General features: G+C 36.7%; 1 protein-coding gene across 1 annotated transcript in view; it reads right to left on the bottom strand.

The window, feature by feature from the left end:
• Positions 1–24,872, bottom strand: part of PKHD1L1 (PKHD1 like 1) — a 165,122-nt gene that overhangs the window by 44,321 nt on the left and 95,929 nt on the right. The window contains exons 49-58 of the mRNA XM_043601613.1: positions 23,672–24,701; positions 21,941–22,132; positions 17,545–17,696; positions 16,291–16,450; positions 14,347–14,518; positions 10,692–10,780; positions 10,186–10,334; positions 8,277–8,406; positions 6,521–6,639; positions 5,734–5,863 (exon numbers count right to left, since the gene is read on the bottom strand). Of these exons, the coding sequence (XP_043457548.1) occupies positions 5,734–5,863; positions 6,521–6,639; positions 8,277–8,406; positions 10,186–10,334; positions 10,692–10,780; positions 14,347–14,518; positions 16,291–16,450; positions 17,545–17,696; positions 21,941–22,132; positions 23,672–24,701 (2,323 nt within the window). The remainder of the gene's footprint in view (positions 1–5,733; positions 5,864–6,520; positions 6,640–8,276; positions 8,407–10,185; positions 10,335–10,691; positions 10,781–14,346; positions 14,519–16,290; positions 16,451–17,544; positions 17,697–21,940; positions 22,133–23,671; positions 24,702–24,872) is intronic.

The raw sequence follows: 24,872 nt of genomic DNA, 5'->3' as shown, positions 1-24,872 counted from the left end.
TCTTTTGTGGTTCCATACAAATTTTAGGATTGTTTATTTTAGCTTTGTGAAAAATGCTGGTGGTATTTTGATAGGGATTGGATTAAAAGTATAGATTGCTTTGGGTAATATAGACATTTTAACAATATTTGCTATTCCATTGCACAAGCATGGAATGTTTTTCCATTTCTTTGTGTCTTCTTCAATTTCTTTCATCAGTGTTTTATACTTTTCAGAGTACAGATCTTTACCCCTTTGGTTATGTTTATTCTTAGGTATCTTATGGTTTTTGGTGAAATTGTAAATGGAACTGATTCCTTGATTTCTCTTTCTGCTGCTTCATTATTGGTGTATAGAAATGCAAAAGATTTCTGTATGTTGACTTTTGCATCTATCTTCATCAGGGATATTAGCCTGTAGTTCTCTTTTTTAGTGGAGTCTTGGTCTGGTTTTGGGATCAGGGTAAAGCTGGCCTTGTAGAATGAGTTTGTAAGTTTTCCTTCTATTTCTGTTTCCTTGGAATAGTTTGAGAAGAATAGTTATTAACTCACTAAATGTTTGGCAGAGTTAAACTCTAAAGCCATCTGGCTCAGGATGGGAGATTTATTTATTTATTGGGAGATTTTTCACTACTGATTCAACTACTTTGCTAGTTATCAGTTTGTTCAAGTTTTCTATTTCTTCCTGTTTCAGTTTTGGTAGTACATATGTTTCTAATAATTTATCCATTTCTTCTAGGTTGTCCAATTTGTTGGCATATAATTTTTCATAATATTCTCTTATAGTTGTTTGTATTTCTGTAGTACTGGTTGTTAATTTATCCTCTCATTTGTGATTTTATATATTTGGGCCCTTTCCTCTTTTCCTTTTGATATGTCTGGTTAGGTGTTATCAATTTTATCAATTTTTTCAAAGAACCAGCTCCTGGCTTCATTGATCTCGTCTATTTTTTTAGTTTCCATATCATTTATATCTGCTTTAATCTCAATTATTTTCCTTCTTCTGTTGGATTTTGGCTTCAATTGTTGTTCTTTTTCTAGCTCCTTTTAGTACAAGGTTAGGTTATTTATTGGAGATTTTTCTTGCTTCTTAAAGTAGGCCTGTATTGCTATATACTTCCATCTAATGACTGCTTTTGTTGCATCCCAAGGGTTTTGGACCATCATGTTTTCATTTTCATTTGTTTCCATGTATTTTTAATATCTTTTTTAATTTCTGTATTGATCCATTCATTTTTACCAGGATGTTCTTTAACCTCCATATATTTTTGGTCTTTCCAAAGTTTTTCTTGTGGTTGACTTCAAGTTTCATAGCATTGTGATCTGAAAATATACATGGTATGATTTCAATCTTTTTGTACTTATTGAGGCCTGATTGGTGACCCAGTATATGGTCTATTCTGGAGTCCCATGTGCACCTGAAAAGAATGTGCATTCTGCTATTTTAGGATGAAATGTTCTGAATATATCTGTTAAGTCCATCTGGTCCAGTGTGTCATTCAAAGCTATTGTTTCCTTGTTGACTTTCTGCTTAGATGATCTGTTCATTGTTGTAAGTGGGGTGTTAAAGCCCCTACTATTACTGTATTATTATCAATTAGTTCTTTATGTTTGTTCTTGTTTTATATATTTGGGTTCTTTCATGTTGGGGGCACAAATATTTACAATTATTAGATCTGGTTGGAGTGTTCCCTTTATTATGATATAGTGCCCTTCTTCATCTCTTGTTACAGTCTTTGTTTTTAAATCTAGTTTGTCTGATATAAGTATTTCTACTCTGCCTTTCTTTTGACATCCATTTGTGTGATAAATGTTTCTCCATCCCATCACTTTCAATCTGCAAGTGTCTTTAGTTCTAAAATGAGACTCTTGTAGGCAGCATATAAATGGGTCTTGTTTTTTTTTTAATTCATTCTGACACCCTATGTCTTTTGATTTGACTGTTTAATCCATTTACCTTCAGAGTAATTATTGATAGGTATGTATTCAGTGTCATTTTATTACTTGTTTTGTTTTGTTTTGTTTCTGGAGATTTCTCTGTTCCTTTCTTGTCTTTGTCACTGTTGGTCTTTCCTTTCCATATAGAGTCCCTTTTACTATTTCTTGGAGGGCTAGTTTAATGGTCATAAAGTTCTTTAGATTTTGTTTGTCTGGGAAACTCTTTGTGTCTTTTTCTATTCTGAATGAAAGCCTTACTGTCATAGAGTATTCTTGGGTGCAGATTTTTCCCATTCAGCATGTTGAATATATTATGCCACTCCCTTTTGGCCTGCCAGGTTTCTGTTGAGAGATCTGCAGCTAGCCTTATGAACCCTCCCTTGTAAGTTAGGGACCACTTTTGTCTTACTGCTCTTAGAATTTTTTCCTTTATCACTATATTTTGCAAATATAATTACAATATGTCTTGGTGTTGGCCTGCTTTGTTGATTTTGATGGGAATTCTCTGTGCCTCCTGGATCTGGATATCTGTTTCCTTCTCCAGATTAGGGAAATTTTCTATTATTTCCCCCAAAAAATTTTCTTCCTCCTTTTCTCTCTCTTCTTTATCTGGGACTCCTATAATATAAATGTTATTACATTTGATGGGAGTCACTGAGTTCCCTAAATCTATTCTTGTGATCCATAGTTCTTTCTCTCTTTTGTTCAGCTTTATTGTTTTCCATTATTCTAGCTTCTATATCACTTATTCATTCCTCTATTCTTGTGTTCATTGCTTCCAGTCAGTTGCAAATTTCAGTTATTGCATGTTTCATTTCAATTTTTTTAACTATTTTATATCTGTGGTAAGGCCCTTCCTGACATCTTCCATTCTTTTTCTAATCCCAGTGAGTATCCTTATGATTGTTGCTTTAAATTCTCCATCAGATATGTTATTTATATCAGTTTCACTTAGATCTCTGGATGTGACCTTATCTTTTTCTTTCATGTGGGACGAATTCCTCCATCTTGGCATTTTGTCTAAATTTCTGTCTTCTTCTTTGTGTTAGAAAAGTCTGTTATGTGTCCTGCTCCTTAGATGGTTTTATGAGGAAAAGATCATGTCTCTAGTGTCTGCTGGATGTACGCTGCTATAGTGTTTTGGCTGCTATCCTTCAGGCTAGTTGTCTGCAGAGGCTCTCCTTGCCTGCAGTGGGCAGTGTTTGGTCCTTGGCCATAGTGTGCCGGGTTTTAAGTAGGTTTGCTCTGGTCTGCCTGTTAAATGAGACCTGATGCTACTTCCACTAGAACTGAAGCCCTGCAGAAGTCTCTGGTCAGGAGACATGGTATGGGCAGGAATTTCTGCTGGTCTGTTAAGGAAGGGGCCCACCATGCTGGGATTGGGGCACACTTGACTGAGAAGGGCCATACCGGTAGAGCACAGCAGTGTGGGAGCTGGTGTAAGTGGACTAGGCAACCAGTGTTGGTGCTGTGCTGTTTACTGAAGGTGGTTCTGTGTTTATGCTGAGGGACAGGGGTGGGAAATGGTGCTAGGCAGCTCCTTTGTCCCCAGAGAGGAGTCTCCAGGCACAATCCCTCTCAGGGAAGCACTCCCAAAACAGCAAATAATCTCCCTGCTGTATGTCCCAGACATTTTTCAGATTGTTGTTTCCACACTGTCTGTCCCCCACCCTCACCCCCCGGTTGTCTGCCTGCCTTCACTTCAGGAGCCGGGTAGTGCCCTCAGGGCTCTATCCCAGGCAAGCCTGCTGACTTTTAAAACTCTAGGCTTTAGGAACATGGTGTGATGGGGACCTGCACTGGTCTTCTGAGGGAGAGGCCCACCGCCCTGTGACTGAGGCTGGCTTGACCAAGAAGGGCAGTCCCGCCAGAGCACAGGGGTGTGGGACTCGGAAGAGGCAGGCCAGGCAGCCAGTGTCAGGGACCAGCTGCATGTGGCTCTGCAGCTATGCTGAGGGGCAGGGAAGGGAAACGAGGCCCCTGGATGGCCGAGACAGAGACGCATCTCCATGAATTCTACCTTTCACAGAAGTGCTCCAAGAAGAGGGAACAGTCTCTCCCTGTGTTTTAGGCATTCCTCAGATTCTGCCAGCTGCCTCCCAGGTTGTTTGCCTGCCTTCTTTCCAGGAGCAGGGTAGAACCTTCAGGGCTCTATACAAGCCATGCCCACATACCTTTAAAACTCTAGTCTTCCAGACCTGCTGGTTGCAAAAACTCATGAAAATCAGCCCCTCTGTTTTCCTAGGCAATAACTTTGAGGAAGTGTTCTCCTCGTGCTTACCCCTGTGTGCTATGCTCTCTCTTGCCTTTCTCCATGACCAGGGCTCCCTCCTCTCCACAGCACCTCCACAGTGATTCGTTTCTCTTCTAACCCATGTCTCTGCACCTCCTACCTTCTTTCTCCATGTGGCCTCTCTGTCTAGTTGTAGAGTTTGTTCTGTCAGTCTTCAGGTTGATTTCTTGGGTATTCAGAATGATTTGACAGTTATCTAGCTGTGTTCAAGGGACACGATGAGTCTATAGCATCTTCCTATTATGTTGCCATCTTAGATTCCCCCATAATACTTTTTAATTTATAAAATGAAATAAATAAAAAGCATTTCTTCTGTTTACACCAAAAGTATGATTATAATCAGCAATTATGAAGTTATTGTTTACTTGGTAGTTTGCATGTAAATTAAATTACTGTTGTAAGGCCAAGTTGAGAAAATGAAGTAGAGAAGTAAAATAATTTGTCCAAGGTCATATGGATAATCAGAAGCACACAGATATTATCTTTTATGATGCCTAAACTTTGGTTTGTTCCAATTTTCCTATGGCATATTTTATACCGATCACATTTTTTTTACAAATGTGTAGTAGCATATCAAGCGCAGTCTATACACTTATATCATAATGATTTGTAAAACATAATCTAAATTACATTCTACATTTCTAGAACTCTTACTCAAAATTTTAAGGCAAGCAGGTGTATTTCAACAGAAATAAATGTTTGGTAGTTTAAATGAAAGAATCTATAATGTCAAACTTATAAAAACCACTTGTTTTACAATTACAGTGTTGGTCAACAAGCTTTTTCCTTTTGATTTAAAAAAATGTGTGACATAGAATGATAGATACATACGCTTCTATCAAAATACTGCTATAAAAAGTTCTTTGAAGTTTCTTTTCCATGAACGTCAAACATCTGCCTATCAATCATGCCACATTATAGCTGAAGTTCTCATGAGCACCAGAAGCATCTGTATGGCTTTTCTAACATAACACCCCTGTCTGCTACCACTTTCTTAGATTCAGATGAAAGTAGAATGTCAAATGGGGAAAGAGTGGGTGCTGGGATAGCCCTGATCCTATAAGTTGAAAGATCATCTTCAGATGATTCTGATGAATTCCTTCTATCCTTGAGAATTATGGTTCTACCATTTTGTTGTAGCTTTTCTAAATGCAGTTATAGCTGAGAAATGTGTTAACAAAACAAATTGGGACAAAGATGCTCTTGGCTCAAGGGTTCTCAAAATTCACGTGGATGAGAATCACCTAGAAGCTTGCTTAAAACAGAAAGTGCTAACTTTACCCCATGGGATGTTACATGTTAGTCTTTGCTGAATATTTGCTGAATGAATGAATGCATACAGCAGGGACTATTGGAAGCCAATACAGTAGTGCCCCTTGGGTACTAGTACCAATCAGAGTGAAATGTTCCTCAAAAAATGTTAGATTTTTAAATCAAATAGTTGTAATTACAAAGGAGATCACTAAAAATGTGAACATTTCAAGGCATGTTAATTACATATCTATTTAAAGAACAGCTACTTACCAAGGTGAGTGTAGGAAAGGGTATCATTGAGAATCAGAATTTTCTGGTCATGCAGGACTTTAATGATACTTCTAGTTTCTGTCTGGTGGAAATCATAGCTTGTAGTTGTTATCACAATCTCTTCTCCCTCCTTAGAAAAATTCAAGTGCCAAATTCAAGAACAATTTTCAAAATAGGTTTCTATTTCTTAATAATAACTTTTAAAATTCTAATTTAATTTATATCTGATTAGCAACATGGTATTATCAGAAAGAACAAACATACATTGAGGTCTCTAAAAATAAATATGCTTGTGTTTGATATTAAGAATTCTAAATTATGATTTATCTCAACATCTCCTCAAATTTAATTCAGTCACTAAATAAAATCACAGGCAATATACTTTTAAGAAATTAAATAGATCAAAGCAAATATATTCATATTTATATTAAAAACTGGTCAGTACAATATTCTTAAATTTTGCCATTTTTTAAATATAATTAACTATTACTTGATATTCCTGAAATATGGGAAAGACACACATAAAACATTTTTTTCCATTCAGAAACTTTCATATTTTCCTTTCATAACTAAAGATAATGTTCTTTATATATTCTGAAGGACCTTTAAAATCCCAATTTTTAAATGCCTACTATCAGGTCAGCTTCTGAGTGCAAGTTAATGCAAAATATATATTTCTTATCTGATCAATCCTATGGAAAAAAAATGTACATGAGAATAAAAAAGAAACCTTTGTAAATTGACCCACTGTGTGTATTCAGTTCCCACCACATAATATTTCCTGTACCTGCCAATCCACAGCATCCATTAGAGATAGGACTTTGGAACCAGCCTCTGCAGTTTCTGAGAGCTTAGTTTTATATATTGAACGTGGAAATCCATGAAGATCCAGCTCACCAAACACCCCTGAAATAGAAAAGCTTCTATTTATTCACCACATAGTACTGAGTTAGGTGCTAATATAAAATGAAACCATTCATTTTAATAAATGATTGGATATTTTAGAATGAATGGAATGAAGTTGGATATCTGCTCAGGGTTATACAAGATGGCTTTGGCTCTTTGAGCCACTTCTAGGAATCTGGTCCATAGAAATTAAAGCCAGTGCACAAGGATACATGAATGGGAATGCCCACCATAATACTAGAAAATATTGGAAAAATGGAATAAATCTAAATGTACATCAATAAGAGAATGATGAAATAAATTATAATATCCTAATACATTAGGGTAATATGCTATAAAAAGAAAGAGTGTTATCTGTAAATATTGACGTAGAAAGATATCCATAACATGTTAACTGAGAAAGAAAACTGCATTGGAATATATTTAGTTTGACCATGTTTTTGTAAAAGGCACAATACTATAACCACAAATCAATATATGCAATATGAATGTACACATATATAAAGAACATGAGAAGACATGTAAAAACTACTAATACAGATACTAGTTTTCTCATGATGGGGTAGAATTGGAAAGATGTATTTTTCTTAATACTTTTTCTTAATATTTTTTATTGATATTGTTTATGTTGTTTGAAATGTTACTTTTGAAACAAAAAAATAAACACATAAAAGCAAGTTCTTTTTAAGATGGAATTTGTCTGCCTTGGAACACTTACCAGTGGAGAGCTGACTCCTTCAGTCAAAGCCATTTTTTATGCCCCTATTTACTGATTGTCACTGTTTAAAAATTGTATGGCAAAGCGACTGCAGCACATGCTTGTATGTATCTTTCCAACAGATATGCAGCAGTGTTAATAAACTTGGTTATGAATCATGACCAAATAAACCCTCTCAGTTCCTTTACTTTCCCGGCTCAGATAGGAATACATACAGCCATACACATCCAACAGGAAAGTATAAAGTTCAGCAACAGTTGTGACTGGATAACTGATGGCAGTCAACTGATTCACAGATTATTAACACTATAAGTAGAATAATGTGTAGAAAAGTTACCTTTTAAGGGAAAAGCACTAAGATATGAGAAAGTATGATTATTTATAAAAAGAGACAGTTATAAAGAAAACCAGATTGGAGAAATAATACACATATGGAGAGATTAATGTTAGTTTTGCAATGAATTATATTTTGGTTTCAAATACGCACATCTATACCTATTTTAGTGTGACATGATTTATTTAAACATTTTTAAATTTATTTTTATAACGCTTTACTATAAATAAATGTCTGTGAAATCTTCTGATACCATAACATCATGAACTGATAAGTATTTTAGTGCCATATGTCTTAAAATAGATTCTCAGGGCACCTGGGTGGCTCAGTTGGTTGAGCGTCTGACTTCAGCTCAGGTCATGGTCTTGTGGTTTGTGAGTTCGAGCCCCGCATCGGGCTCTGTGCTGACAGCTCAGAGCCTAGGGCCTGCTTCGGATTCTGTGTCTCCCTCTCTCTGACCCTTCCCCGCTCATACTCTGTCTCTGTCTCTGTCTCTCTCTCTCAAGAATAAATAAACATTAAAAAAATTAAAAAAAATAGATTCTCAAAACTGACATGATACTTTTGGTATCTGGAAACACATACCTAAGACCTTTGATCCTTGATTTGGTCCTTCTGGAAGTGCCCAGTCTGGAGTAGAATGATTTCCTCTAAGAACAATCTGTAATTCTCCTTTAAAAGGGTTATCTTCCCAGCCACCAATCAATCTACCACCCTGCAGTGAAGCAGAAAATTGTTAATACTTAAAAACTGGGCAGAAAAAATTTTCACCCATAAAAATGGAATTAGAAAGATACTGGTAGCCTCCTCTAGTAAAAATGAATGAAATTTGTTATACAAAGAACAGTATTGTATCTGGAAGCGAACTTGATTTAACCCTGTCACTTTGGGATAGGCTGCTTAAATGATTTTTCAAAGTCGGACTTACTAGCTACTTATTGTCAACACTGTCCTAAAGCTGAGACCTGCTTAGACCTAAACTAGTGTCACTGGACAGATCATGTTTTATTTTAGCACAATATGACATATATGAAGTACACTCCTCACACTTAATTCCAAGCTGTGCCCATTAGGAGGCCTCATTGTTTTGTTTTGTTTTTTCAAATTTTTATTTAAACTTTAGTTAACACATAGTGTAATACTGGTTTAAGTAGTAGAATTTAGCGATTCATCACTTACATACAATATCTACTACAAGTGCCCTCCTTAATGCCCATCACCCATTTAGCCTACCCCCCACCCATCTCCCTCTGTCAACCCTGTTTGTTCTCTTAATGGTTTGTTTCCCTCTCTCTCTCTCTTTTTTTTCCCCCTTTCCCCTATGTTCATCTATTTCGTTTCTTAAGGAGCCCTCTTTGTTGATAATAATAGCTACTACTAAATGCTTGCTGATTCTCTGCCAGGCATAATGTGTAAGGCTTTACATACATTGTATCATTTGACCTTTACACTAAGCCCATGAATTGCTGTTATTATTCTCACTTGATAGGGGAGAAAACTGTTGCTAAAAGCGGTCAAATAACTTACCCAAGTTTCCCAACTGAGGTAAGGACTCAGTCGTACCTTTAATTTACCTCAAAGCTCATGCATCTAAATACTAAAATACTGCATATCTTTAAAGCAGTAAAGGCCTAGTTTTAGCAAAGAAAAGTTACTACTACTTTTATTTTCTTAGGACACTTAACAGCTTTTTGGCTAGGCCATTCTTTTTAATTAACAATAATAAAAACTGACAGAACAATTCAACCAATTACACTGTTACATATTCAAGACAGTCTGAGCTTTATGAGAGAATGAGGTGATTGTTCCAAACAACTGAAATATTTTTAGTAGTCTTCTCCTGTTGTCATAATTCCATCCATGTCCATTCATTTTAAGAAACACTGTTTTCTTAAAAAAAGAAAAGGTTTAAATTTTTTATTTTTTTCCACAACTCCTGGAATCGGATTCTCTGGTTGTTGGAGCAAGTTGTGGGTTTAGCTTTACCTAACAATAATACAAATATTCTACATAGGATTAAAAATGGGCAAACTTCACAGTCAACAGTAGCATAATTACTCCCTAAGGAATGTGTGGCCACCAGTTTAAAGGGCAGCAGAAATATATTGGACTTATATCATAGGTTAGAGCCAGTTGTGTTTTTTATTCACATTGATTGAACATATGTTCTTATAATTTTTTTAATGTTAACTTATTTGAGAGAGAGAGAGAGAGAGAGAGAGAGAGAGAGAGAGAGACAGAGAGAGAGAAAGCAAACGGGGAAAGAGCAGAGAGAGAGGGAGACACAGAATCCAAAGCAGACTCCAGGCTCTAAGCTGTCAGCACAGAGCCTGACATGAGGCTAGAACTCACAAACTATGAGATCATGACCTGAGCTGAAGTCTGATGCTTAACCAACTGAGCCACCCAGGCACCCCTATAATTTTTTCAGTAAATCTCCAACATCCTAGAATTAGATTAATAAAGGTATAAATTGTAAGACCCTTCCTCCTACCTGAAGCAATATGTAGGTAGCATTTAGAACAACTTTTCTGTAAGAAGACTCTGCAGCTCCCACACTGTGTTTATCTTCCAGTTCTAGAACTCCCCAAATAATGAGACTTTCCATTGGTGGAATATCTGTGTCTGCTACAATCCATGTTCCTATAAAACAATGCTTTATTATGAGAAATATAACATAATCCATAAACTATTGCCTATAGATAAAAACAATGACAACCTTATCAGTGAGCCCTGGTTTTGAAGTTTGCAACCCTTTTTCCACACAATGACTTATTCTTATCTCTCCCAGGAAATCTGTCATCCTTAATCTTCAGGTTGAAATCCACATAAAACCCAGAAGGCTAGGTCTGGTACCCAGGACACAATAATAGAATCCATCTCTTCACATTTGCTCTTTCCCCAAGGTGTGCTGCTTAAAGGTGGAATGTAACTATTGTCGTATCTATCCTAATGTCACATAAATATAGGCATTTCATTTACTTACATTTATATACTTACCTTCAGGAATAACCACATTTGCCCCTGGGTGAGGTATGGTATAATTATTTTCTCGAGATGATTGCCAAAAAGAATCATTTGACCATAAGCTGAAAAGAGAAGAGAAATGATTCCATTAAGTACTATCTCTATATACTTAATGACCATCTCCTTAGGGTGTACCACTATACTAGATGTTTCGGGGATGACAGAATGTAAATTAGAGAATTTATACATTGTCACTAAGCAGGCGAGCTGATAGGTGCAATTGGTAGGACATTTAACACATATGACTACATATACAGCTTTTTTTTTCTCCATTGAAGAAAACTTCCTTTCCATCTACAATCTGAATCACTTTTTCTCCCACTAAATCCTCATTGTAATACCCTCATTTTGGCTAAGATGTAAATTACTTAATTTCCTTATAAGATTTCACATGACAGAAAGTGAAAAGAAATGTATCCTGGGGCACCTGGGTAGCTTAGTCAGTTAAGCACCCAACTCTTGATTTCAGCCCAGGTCATGATCTTGCAATTCATGAGTTTGAGCCCTGTAATTGGGCTCTGTGTCAGCATGGAGCCTGCTTGGGATTCTCTCTCTCTCTCTCTCTCTCTCTCTCTCTCTCTCTCTCTCTGCCCCTCTCTGGCTCACTCTCTCTTTCTCTTTCTCTCAAAAAATAAAATAAAATATTTTTTTTAAAAAGAAAAGGAATGCATCCTTTGTCCATTTAAAGACCCTTACATGTGGTGCTACTGCATGGGGAAAGGGGAAATAGGATATGGTCAGTTAGATTCTGTGAAGGGACGGATGGAATTGGCGATGTGAATTGGCAACGATGAGTCAATGAGGTTAAGCCCCTGGGCTGGAGTCAGGGATGGTAGGTGTACAACCAGAGTGAGGGTTATGTTAAACTGAAATAGCTATAAAAAGTGCTTTGGGGGAGAGGCAGTCTCCTCTTTTCATCACTATACTTTCCAGAAACCACCTCAAGTCCAAATTGTTGTAAAGAATATTATTATAAAGTTGATGATATTTTCCTACTGGAAAACATTCACAATCAGTGGTTGCTTCCTTAACTAGTAAAAACTTTAAAAATTCTATGATACTAATTCTGGAATACTAAAAAAGGGTCAATATACAGTTTGGCTAAAAGTGTACTTGTAGTATACATTTGAATTACTAAGTTTTATCATTAAGAAATGTGTTAATCTAGGGGCACCTGGGTGGCGCAGTCGGTTAAGCGTCCGACTTCAGCCAGGTCACGACCTCGCGGTCCGTGAGTTCGAGCCCCGCGTCAGGCTCTGGGCTGATGGCTCAGAGCCTGGAGCCTGTTTCTGATTCTGTGTCTCCCTCTCTCTCTGCTCCTCGCCTGTTCATGCTCTGTCTCTCTCTGTCCCAAAAATAAATAAACGTTGAAAAAAAAAAAAAGAAATGTGTTAATCAAAAATTCTGTTATAAAAATTTGTTTTAATAGTTTTAAAAGTGAGGTTAGCAGTTAGACTGACAATAATAAAAATTTGTTTTAATAGTTTTAAAAGTGAGGTTAGCAGTTAGACTTACAATAATACATTATTTTTCAAGAAGCAATTTTAGGGAAGGTTTGTTTAAGGTTGTATCTTTCTAACTAAATAACCTGGCCAGCATTGTACAGATTGGGTAATTGATTTTATCTAGCTCTTCTCAAGATTAATAGCCTTTCATTCTTACCCCTACCAGCACTATACCATGCATTTTATACATTCTTTTTCTTACTGCCCATTGTTATAATCAATGAAATGAAGCCCAATACTTCTTAAACTAAGCATATGTGTGTTGAATAGCTAGAGCTTTACATCCTAATCTTGAGGTACCAGCTCTGGATCAAGATTCTGTTTGTTTTTACTGATAGTATTATCTGCATAATACTAATTAAGAAATCCAACTATAGCCATTTCTAGAGAGCAGAACTCATACTATGAAAGGGAAAAACCCTATTCTAAGACCTATTCACGTAGCATAACAACATATTCCTCTATCACATTCTGGTCTAGACCAATCTAAACCTATTATGTGAGTCATAATGAATATTAATTAAATTTTCAACTATTTTTTCTACCCTAGACTACATAAGGGCTTTTTGGCCAATAACCCTGATGGCCCATGTCTCTTACAAAGCTCTCTAGGGTCTTTTCATGAGCCTTTCTTCACTGTCCCTCTGTAATGCTGACAGAGTAGCAAAAGTGGTCTTTCCAAAATGCAATTTGGAGTATGTTACTTCTCAGGTGAAAGTCATTTAAAAGCTTCTACTTCTTAATACTAACTGCCTGCCTGAGCTGAATGGTCTGATGTCTACCTGTTTCCAACAATATTTCCAGGCTACTCTCTTCTGCTCACCAGGGTCCAGCCATGCTGATTTTCTCTCTGTTCCTAGATATACCACACTCTTTCCCACTTCAGGGCCAAGATGCTTCCTTGGCTTAGAACACTCCTCTCCCACCCTTCCCATGGTCCTCTCTTCCTCACCCTTTGGCTCTCAGCTGGAATTTCCCATCCTTTCTAACCATTCCACCCAAAGGAGGTCCCTGTCATGTTGCTCTCTGTTCCAGCCCCTAACCATTGCCCTTATAACCTTTATTACAACTTACACTCATGTGCTTTATTTTCTCTTTACTTTTTTGTTTCTTTGCTTTCTTTTGTTGGCATCTATCTCTTTGGATAGAATGTGAGTGCAATGAGGGCAGGGACCACATCTTTGTTGTTTACAATGGACTCCCCAATGCTCAGCACAGTGTCTGGGGCATAGCAGGTGCTCAGCACATTTTTTTTAATGATTGGGTTAATATGTAAACAAATTCAATTATTCTTTTTGTATAGTAGCTACTGTAGTATGTCTATATTTTGAAATGTAATTCACCTAATAAGAAATATTGAGGCATACTTGATGCATAGTAGTAGGCTCTTAAGTGCCCACTAAATGTTAGCTTTTATCATCACTAACATTATTTTTATGATTACTTGTCCATAAAGGACAAAAATAACATAAAATCAGGATCATACCTTTAAGGGTCTTAAAGGCTAGTACAGTCATCACATACTAGTTCCATGATGTATGGTAATTGCTATAATACAAGGTAGAGATGACATTTCACATGAGACATAAAGGTAAAGGTCTATGTAAGTTTCAAAGATAGAAAAATCATTTTTAACTAGGAGAATTAACATACATTAGGGAATCAAAAATTTGAACTAAAATAAGTTGTATTACAAGATTTGGCCATGACAGTTATTCTAGACAAAGAAGACATGACCTGCTAAGAAAGCATTGGATTAATGAGGAGACTTAGTTTCTGGTGCTATTCTGAAAGTGTCATCAAAAGTTTTGTGATGTCGCATAATTCACTAAAGGTCGTTGGTGCCCGCTTTCTCACATATATAATAAGTGAGTTGGCCTAGCAATCCATATCTAACATTCTGCAAGTTGGAGATTACCAGTAACATTCACACATAATTTTTGTGAGACGTTTCCATTTTCTCTTCAGGGTGGTTATAAGGCCCAAGTGAAGTAATGAGTGTGGACATGCCTGGTGACTTACAGGCATTGTGCAGGTCCAGGGCATTATTTTCTCAACCAAGAGTGAGGTGTGAGAACCGTCAAGTGCTATCAAAGGTATTAACAAACAAAAGGCCTGTATACTTATATGTGGCTGGTCGCTTCCTGGGATTTGGTTTTCTTGATTGGGGATGTACAGGAAAGCAATCCTGGAGAATGCAGCAGTAAGCTTGGAAATTAATAATAACATCTTTCACATCAGGATCCAGGGTCCCAGAAATGGGCTGGCTCTGCTGAAGTTCATTTCTTCCTGACACTGGAGGTGAAGGAAAGTATTTTAAATTAATATGACGATCAGGGCACCTGGGTGGCTCTAGTGGTTAAGTGTCTGGCTTCAGCTCAGTTCCTGATCTCAGGGTTCATGAGTTTGAGTCCCACATCAGGCTGTCTGCTATCAGTGTGGAGCCTGCTTCAGATCATCTGTCTCCCTCTCTCTCTGCTCCTCCTCCCATTTGTGCTCTCTCTCAAAAATAAATAAACATTTAAAAAAATTTTTAAAAACAGTAAATTCATAAGATGACTAAAGAACCTGAATGTAGACAAAACCATGACGACTTGAAAATATTCTTTAGATAGTAGGTTGGTAGAGCTCAAACATATGCAATACATATGGAAAAATTCTGATGAAATGCACATGTCTTACTGAGAAGCAGTCAAACTGTCTTGACAAAACAAGTATTCTGGAACTCAAAATGTATTCTTAAATATTTATAATTGCCCCAAATAATAAAATAACAAAAATGGAAACGAAATATTTGACAGCTTCCTTTGTATTCATTTCCTCTAATTTTGTGAAATAAATGTCAGGGCCATGTGTAACAGTGTTGGTGTTATCTCAAACATAAAATGTAAGTTCTGGGACACCTGGGTGGCTCAGCCAGTTCAGCGTCTAACTCTTAATTTCAGCTCAGGTCATGATCTCAGGGTTGTGGAATTGAGCCCTGTGTAAGACTCTGCACTGAGCATGAAGTCTGCCTGAGATTCTCCCTCCCTCTCTCTCTCTCTCTCTCTCTCTCCACCTCTGCCCCTCTCCCCACCAGCTCACTTTCTTAAATAAATAAATAAATAAATAAATAAATAAATAAATAAAATCGTTAAAAAATTCTTGTAAAAAATAAAATGTAAGTTCTTAATTCAACTCAAGGCCCTCTTCTTTTCTTTTTTTCAATATATGAAGTTTATTGTCAGATTGGTTTCCATACAACACCCAGTGTTCATCCCAAAAGGTGCCCTCCTCAATACCCATCACCCACCCTCCCCTCCCTCCCACCCCCCATCAACCCTCAGTTTGTTCTCAATTTTTAAGAGCCTCTTATGCTTTGGCTCTCTTCCACTCTAACCTCTTTTTTTTTTTTCCTTCCCCTCCCCCATGAGTTTCTGTTAAGTTTCTCAGGATCCACATAAGAGTGAAAACATATGGTATCTGTCTTTCTCTGTATGGCTTATTTCACTTAGCATAACAGTCTCCAGTTCCATCCACGTTGCTACAAAGGGCCATATTTCATTCTTTCTCATTGCCATGCAGTACTCCATTGTGTATATAAACCACAATTTCTTTATCCATTCATCAGTTGATGGACATTTAGGCTCTTTCCATAATTTGGCTATTGTTGAGAGTGCTGCTATAAATATTGGGGTACAAGTGCCCCTATGCATCAGTACTCCTGTATCCCTTGGATAAATTCCTAGCAGTGCTATTGCTGGGTCATAGGGTAGGTCTATTTTAATTTTTTGAGGAACCTCCACACTGTTTTCCAGAGTGGCTGCACCAATTTGCATTCCCACCAACAGTGCAAGAGGGTTCCTGTTTCTCCACATCCTCTCCAGCATCTATAGTCTCCTGATTTATTCATTTTGTCAAGGCCCTTTTCAACATAAATTCAGTCTCTAATCCTTTCACTCAGCAAACATTTCTTGATTCCTGCTATATGCAGGACACTGTATGGCATATTTGCTCATTAAGCTATCTTTCTCTTCCTTTAGACAAAGCATTAGATAAAAGAATCACTCTGCCCAATGAACACATACCCAAGTAATACAGAGTACTTGTGTTTGCTTCAAGGTGCCAGTCTCCATTCTTGCTAGTATTCCAACTCAACGGATTTGAAGAGCCATTCCTCATATCAAGAACATTAAACATATCAGGATTTTGAGTGAAGTTATGAGATATGATTACATAGTCTTCTTCCTATAAAAGTTTTCCCCAAAATATGATTTCTTTTATATGGTAATATCCTACATAATATACATTAATTTTGATGAGATATACATTAATTTTGATGACATAGAGATACAGCTTATATTAAAACTTAAGTTGTGGTTTTAGTTTGTCATTTTGCATTCATATTTTGTTTAGTAACATTTACACATTTATGGAAATAATGCTAACTATATCCTAAGGCAACAAAAGTCTTTCTCTCTCTCTCTCTCTCTCTCTCTCTGCATACACATACACACATATATAGAGAATATTTTATTTCTATAATGTTTGAAACATTTAAAACAATGATAGGTATTGTTTTTGGCTACACGTATGTAGTATAAGTAGAAGAATATAAATCCCAATTCAGGATACTGTTTATCACCAGAGGTGGAAAGTGGGGGAATAAGATTAGGGTAAGCCAAACAGGGGACTTCCATTTTATCTAAAAATATTTATTTCTTTAAAAAAAAATAAAAAGTAAATATACACAGAATGTTAGATTCAGATAGATCTAGGTGGTAGGCATAAAGGACTTGGCCTGTTGTTTTTTGTATTTGATACATGAAAATACAAATTATAGGAGCACCTGGATGGCTCAGTCGGTTAAGTGTTCACCTTCAGCTCAGGTCATGATCTCGCAGTTCGTGGATTGGAGCCTGGTGTCAGGCTCTATGCTGATAGCTCAGGGCCTGGAGCCTGCCTTGGATTCTGTGTCTCCCTCTCTCTCTGTCCCTCCCCGACTCGTGCTCTGTCTCTCTCTTCTCTCAAAAATAAACATTAAAAAAATTTTTAATACTACAAATTATAAAGCCTTTAACTGGTACCTGGAACATCATAAGCACTCAATAAATGCTAGTTATTATTACGGTGATAATAAAAGGACACCAGCTTAGTATTATGGGATTATGGCAGAGATTGTTGACTTCGATTCCTACACAAGGTTCCTTTTTTTTGGCTGCTTAGATTCAGGGTGGGTCATGAAGTGTGTGCAGGTCAGCATATGAGGCAAGCACCTTCCATGCTGCATTCGTGTTATATGCAATCATAATTATTAGAAGATGAATTTTATAGCTCTTTACCTTAAATCCATAGAATGTTGATGTATAGGATATGTTGGTTATGTGACCTACATCTTTAAAATACCAGTTAATGTGCTTTGCATTTGGAATCAGAGCCATCCATCCAGACATATGAGTCAGTCGTTTCTTCTGAAAGGGAACAATGCTTGTGCCTACAGCAGAATGCAAAACAAACAAATAATAGTGATCTCTATCTCTAGAAAATTCCTCTTTTTACCAAGAAGTGCAAATGTCAAATATTAGCCAAGTCAACAGAAGTCTCTGAAGAAGTCAACATAGCATTTCATTACTTATATTCTAAATGTCTTTGTTAACTGAAGGCCCCAATGTTTAATATTCCACTTAACTGAAATACAAAATGCTTTCTCACTTGGAATTCTGAACTGAGATGACATCATTATTCCTTAGGGAAAGATAAAATTCAAACATGATGATGATTATGACCACTATGACAAAAGTGTTTAAATATATTAACACAGTTCTTTAAGTATTATTGGTCTAAAATATAATTCTTTTGAGGAGTCCCTTGGTGGCTCAGTTGGTTAAGTGTCTGACTCTAGATTTTGGTTCGGGTCATGATCTCATGGTTCGTGGGATTGAGCCCTGTGCCAGGCTCTGTGCTGACAGCGTGGAGCCTACTTGGGATTCTCTCTCTCCCTCTCTCTCTGTGCCTGTGCTGTGCGTGCATTCTCTCTCTCAAAATAAATAAATACATAAAAATTTAAAAAAAATATGTACTGTGTTGCTATTCTTTTAAGAACTTAATTCTTCAGGATGCTTCATTTGTAGGGCATGTCAATATAAGTTCTAATTCTTTATTAGATTTCCTGTATTTGTTGAGTTAACAAAATCTGAGTAACAAGTACTAATGGTAAGATTTGATTTAAAGCTCTTAAGGATTTAGGTTACCACCAGACTTACCATGAACAGTGGCCATGATACCCTAAATTTTGTGAACAACAAACTTGGGACCTAAACTACCTGTTATGAGAAAAAAAATATTTAATTTGGTAATTCTTGTTCATAAGAGAGTGCCTGACAACTTCAGCTAAAGATTTGAAAAGAATTCTTACAATGTAAAGAAGAGATCTATAATTAATTGCTTACATTCTATTTTTTCCATTCCCTTTCCTCTCTCTTGTCATCTCTGATTGAACTTTATGTTAAATTTGCAAACTCTTCCCTTATAAATTTAGGAAGAGGAAGCTAGAAGAAAGACTATAAAATAAACTCTCATCCTTTTTCTTTGGAGAATGAGGCAAAAAAAGTTCCAATATTAAGGAGGAACAAATTCATTAATTCTTAGGCTTGTGAATTAGCACTGCATTCAAAAAGGCCATGAGCAGAGACCCTGAAAACATACAGTTCCAAATGACCTGCAATGTATGAGAAGAACTATGATGATTTCAATTTTATTCAGTAAGTATTTATTCCTCTCTCTTCCTTAAGTGCAGCGTAGACTCCTCAGGACTATTGATGTTGGGGGACCAGACACTCATAACCATTTGAAAAGTGCTAGCTGAGTGAGCCTTGCCATCTTGAGCCTCTGGTTGCAGTGCAGAGATCCTGCCCCAGGGAGCTGGCTCTCCTTTCAGCATGTGCTCTGGAATAAACACACATGGAACAACCTGAATTCAACTGTTGGGAGGAGCAGAGCCCACTGGTTCCTCACCTTCAGGCAAAGCATCCTAGCCGAGCACAGCCAAGATCACCCAACCCCCAGTCCTCAGACACGAGAGTGAAAACAAATGATTGTAGATTTAAGCTATTAAGTTTGGGGATAGTCTGTCAGGAAGCAATAGCTGACTTAGATAAGAGTTCATGAAAATCATCCACAACCTCTAGAATTTGCTCTATGTTTGGCAGAACCAACCTCCACCAAAGTTTTTCTGATGCATGGAATTATACTTTAAGCTGAACTTCCTTCATGATTATTTTGTAAATAAAACTAATTATCATTTTTAATAGTTATTTTTGTTTTCTTAATTTTTTTTCAGATGCATTCATTTTTAGCATGTTGATTTTAAGCATCTTGGACTGAAATTTGAAATTGATATTTAAAAAAATAGTATTAAAAGTATGTGTCTCAGATTAATTTGCCATCTGGTCTATAGTATCACTAACAGTGTCAAAAATTAATTTGCCATCTGGTCTAACTTTACATATGAATTCATAAAGATATGTATATCCATACATATATACATAAAGATACACACATCACCATGTATAAGACCCTTTGATAAAGATATCTAAAGATATATGTAAAGTTATATCAAATCTTATTTCCCACTTTTCTAGTATATTTGTTGAACTTTTGATTCATTTAGTATATATATAAAATGAAAACAAGTGATCTTTTTTTTTGCTTTTAATTCTTAGTACTAAGTAATTTTATTTGGATTTAATGGAGATAAAATAAAAATAGTCAAATTTGCTTGACTATGAAAATTGATTTATTTTTTATGTCACATTATAAAGGAAAATACCTGGCATGATGTTTTCTCTACTCTGTAATTTGGTCTGGGTACTACAACTAATTCCATTGTAATTCAATGCTTACTGAGTCTCCACTATCGCAATGTCTTGTATTGAGCTATGTGGGTGACAGAAAGATAAATTTATAGATCTTGCCATCAAGGTGTTCAGTTTAGTAATTAAATAAAAATCTTTATTCCTGAAAGGATCAGACAAAACGACACAGAGAGACTTCACAAGAAAGCTATAGTCTCATAAATTCAGAAATATTAGACTTCTTAAATCAAAAATAAAAACAAACAGGGCACCTGGGTGGTTCTGTCGGTTAAGCGTCCTGCTCTTGGTTTTGGCTCAGGTCATGATCTCACTGTTTGTGGATTTGAGCACAAGTTGGGCTCCATGCTCACAGCATGGAACCTGCTTGGGAGCCTCTCTCTCCTCTCTGCCCCTCCCCCACTCTCTTCCTCTCTCAAAATAAATAAACTTTTAAAAAATGAATAATAACACAAATAAAAACTTCTAAAATCATCACTACCGCCACCACCACCCCCACCACCAAAAAACCAACAATGACAAAAAAACAAACCCTAAACTACAGACTCAAAATGTTCAAATATTACCACTGAAAAATTGTTAAAGGCATATATATTTTTTATTATGCTGTATATTTAAAATAATTTCCTCAGGGTGGTTTGTACATCTCTGAGTCCTCTGGAAAATTATCTTAGACCACGTTTTATAAAAAGCTAATGTTCAGTCATAAAGTTTTTGAAGATATGATTAAAACTTTTATCATAAGTAACTATTTGATAACATAATAATGGGAAATATTAATGTATTATCTCATCAGACAAAATAGCTTCATTTGGTGTTTTGGTTCCTTTTTGTTTTAGCTTCTCAGTTTTTAATCAGAAGAAAACATTCATAGATACTTTGCTTAAAATATTGTTTATTGTACCACAGTCTCTAAAAGTTTAAGTGATGTTGCTCCATCCCAGACATCTGGTAATCACAAGAAAAGGAATGGCTGCTGGGTTCATGTTTTTAAGCCACTGAGATAGTGGGTATAACCATTACCCAGAGAGTTGCTGTATGACCTTTTCAATTCATAGGAGGAAGAAACTCTAGTAAGAATGTTTTAAAAGTTAAATATAATAACTGATAACATCGTAATAAATCATAAAAGAATTGCTTCATACTTACTGTTTCCCCTGCAGATCCACTGTCCACTATTCTTCATGAGTTTGGACAGTGGGGAGCAGAGGAAGAAGAGAGGCAGAGAGGAATGTGTAATGAGCTCATTAGTCCCCTGACTCTCTCCCTGTGAGGAAGTAGGGGGTTCTCAGTGGGCTCCTGCATCTCTCGACCAAAGGGCACATTCCCATTTAACTTGCTTGTTTGGCTGGTGCAAATGCCAGAGGGATCATGAATAATGACAGCAAATTAATTCAAACTAGTCAGGTAATGATGTCAAGCTCATCTGATATTCTAGGTATGATATCATTACTAAAACAAATCAGTGAACCAATAATCCCTGGCACCTGGTGTACAGCTATTGACCTAGCAAATGCCCCTCCAACCCATTTCAATCAACAAATATAATCAAAAGGCTCTGCCTTCACTAGCAGGGACAACAGTGTATTTTTACTGTCTTGCTCCAAGGACTATGTCAACTTTCCTACTCTCTGTAGTAATATTATCTGGAGGTTCCTTGAGCAGCAGAACATCATGCTGGTCCATGCATTTATTCCATATCCTCACATGCCCATTTTGGGTGTGTTATTTGTTTCCTGCCTGATAATGACTAATAAAAATATTATAATTTTTCCATGTTCCAAATAGTGAGTGACAACTCAAAAAGATGATGATGAAAATAGAAAAATATTTAAGTTACTAGTTTAAACGATTGTATTCCACTTACCAAAAGAGTCTGAGAGAACCACATCCTTTTCAAGCAGAGATACTGGAGAAGGCTTGTTGAATGCCAAACGGTGGAAGCTGACTGAGGTGTCACAGACAGCCCCAGGGAACCCAATGCTCCACTCGGCTTCTTGTGTGCAGTGGGAAGGGTCCAGCAATGAGCTGTATGGAATGACAGTGTGTCCTCTGTGACCTAGGAGATGGACATAAACAGCATGTTTCCTGTATCATGTTAGAAAACTAAAAAAACCAACAAAACCCCAAACTGTCTACAACATATAGCTACTGTGACCCATAGTACCAGTAACAAAATCTAAAAGTCCTGGTAATTTATTTTTTTGGCATGGGGGAATAGGACCTCATATGGAAGCTTTGCAGTGGATTCTTTGGTTAGGGAGATTATTGTAGATGTAGATGAAACACAGGATCTGAAGAATACATGAGAGCCAAATAAGGATGGGAAACAGGATAAGTAACTTACTCAAGGATACAAAGAAGGATTCAAATCCAGGAAGTCTGACCATAGAGCCTGTACTCTTAACCAATGGACTGCCAACTACCATTAAATACCCAAGCTGAATGAATTAGATACTAATAAAGGTTATACAAATTTTTATAAATGAGAATCACCCAAATGTTCTCCCTCTAAAAGCCACAATTAGAACAACAGTCAAAAGTCAACAACTATAGTTGAGAACTCAGTCTATTTGAATATTGAGATGAATCTTTTTCCATCTTACAAAGTCTTTCAAAAGTAAATTGTTAATATCTGTAGATTTACTTGTCAATGATCTCTTAAAGAATTATGCAGAATCCCACACATAATCCTTGTGATCTTATTTAGACAAATATATCATTAAAATGTGTACAGATACTAAACTGTAGAAATTATGAATATTTACAGAAAATGTGGCATACTCTATGTTGAATTTTGTACTACAGTTAACATATTCTTTGAACTAATTTCAAATTCAGAATTTAGAGTGGTAAGAAAAGGACTGGGGAGCCTGGGTGGTTCAGTCGGTTAAGTGTCTGACTTTGGCTCAGGTCACGATCTTACGGTTTGTGAGTTTGAGCCCCACATCCTGCTCTGTGCTGACAGCTCGGAGCCTGGAGCCTGCTTCGAATTCTGTGTCTCCCTCTCTCTCTGCCCCTCCCCTGTTCACACTCTGTCTCTCTCTCTCAAAAATAAATAAATGTTAAAAAATTTAAAAAAAAAAGGAAAGAGTTAACAGTAGCCCTGTAACTTATTCCTTTCTTTTACAGTATTTTAGCAGGATATTTCTAGTTTGCTTACATTGCTTATGTAAACAACCTGGAATATATACATTGATGGGGCATGATTAGCTTAGAGAATTTGGGTAATCATGTAAACAGTTTCTTATCTGTATAATTAACTGAATATAAAATGAATAAGCAAAAAATTTCCCTTTGTGGTCAAAGTTCCCATAAATATTCCTCAAAATTTGCTGTTAATCCAAACCAAAGTGTAAATGCAAGAGAAAAAAAAAAGGATAAAGGATATTTTTAAAGGCCACACCTGACAATTTGGGCTTCTTCCACAAAAAGAGTGTCTCATCTGTGCCTAGTGCTGACCTATATCCTTAAATCATTGCCAAAGTTTGATGCTGGGTAAGATCTGTGATTCATGTGAGTCTGCTTTGACAGTTCAACTCTCTGTGTAAACATAAACATTTCCAATGTATATTACCAGATGAGAATATAACATTACCTGTAAGTGAACCATCAACATCAATCAGTACCACTTCATGTTCCCATCGAAAGCCAGCCTTGTTTGGTGTGTGAAAATATTGGATATCAACAAATTTTGCACTCCAACCTCCACATTTTTCATTACAAACTCCAGTAATGGATGTCACTCCCAAAGCTGCACAGTTGGGACGGTCAAAGTTCATAAAGTGTACAGAAGATACAGTCAAGCCTTCACTAAATGGGAGAACCAGGCCTTTCCTTGTGCAAAATGCAGACCCCATTCCCAGTTCATCAAGATGCCCAACTATTTTGGCATTTTTAATCACTGCTCCATTGGTTTCACCCCATCCCCCAACATAAGGAGCCAGAATCCTCTTGGTCTCGATTCCAGCCTCATAATTATTTACCATCACAAAGTTATGGAACTGAAGGGCTCCTCCATTGACCCATTCAGCTCCTTTTTCACAGTTCCAAGTAGTAAGTGAATTAAATATCGCAGGCACTGGCACTGTAGAAGTACAAGATCCTGTTTGCATGGGGAAATATTCTTCAAATATCCATAGTCCAAACCAGCCTTGAGAATGAACAGTGTTGTTAAAGAATTCTCCAAGAGGAACTCTTTTTTGGCAAATGTTTCGGTCATAGGATGGCCCATCAGGATGGTTGTTCATTCGGTACCAAAAGCCAAAGTGAGTGCCTCCAGCAGCTGCATTGTGTCGTATGGTGTTGTTTGGGTTGGTTACCCAAAATGCAGCTGGGGTCACATCATCATTCAAAAGACTAGTACTTTGTTGCACAAAGACTGCCAAGTTATATTGCAAAATATTGCCATGTTCAATACCATCTTCTATAAAAAATGCTCCTCCCTTGATATCATATATAATATTCCACTCAACCAGCAGGTGATGTGTGTTATGGATAGTAACAGCTCTGTTATAGGCCTGGTGAATTGCACAGCCTCTTACATAAGATGTAAATTGCAAATCTCCCAGCAGGTGCCAATGAATTGGATATCGCCCCAACCGGAAAGCCTGGCCAGCATGGAATATCTGTCAAGCCCAGAAATCATAGCTATTTAGTGATACACATAGACTCATAATTTGCCTGGCTTATATTTTCTTGTTTCATAACAATCTCCAATTTTATATTAATTATTATCAATACATTTATATCTGCCATATTATTCATGTTTATCCTTCAAACCTGTTATGTGACCTTCA

The sequence above is a fragment of the Prionailurus bengalensis genome, chromosome F2, assembly GCF_016509475.1.
Source record: "Prionailurus bengalensis isolate Pbe53 chromosome F2, Fcat_Pben_1.1_paternal_pri, whole genome shotgun sequence".
NCBI classification, from domain to species: Eukaryota; Metazoa; Chordata; class Mammalia; order Carnivora; family Felidae; genus Prionailurus; species Prionailurus bengalensis.
Note: the sequence above shows the minus strand (reverse complement) of the source record. Positions and strands in the feature narration are given on the sequence as shown.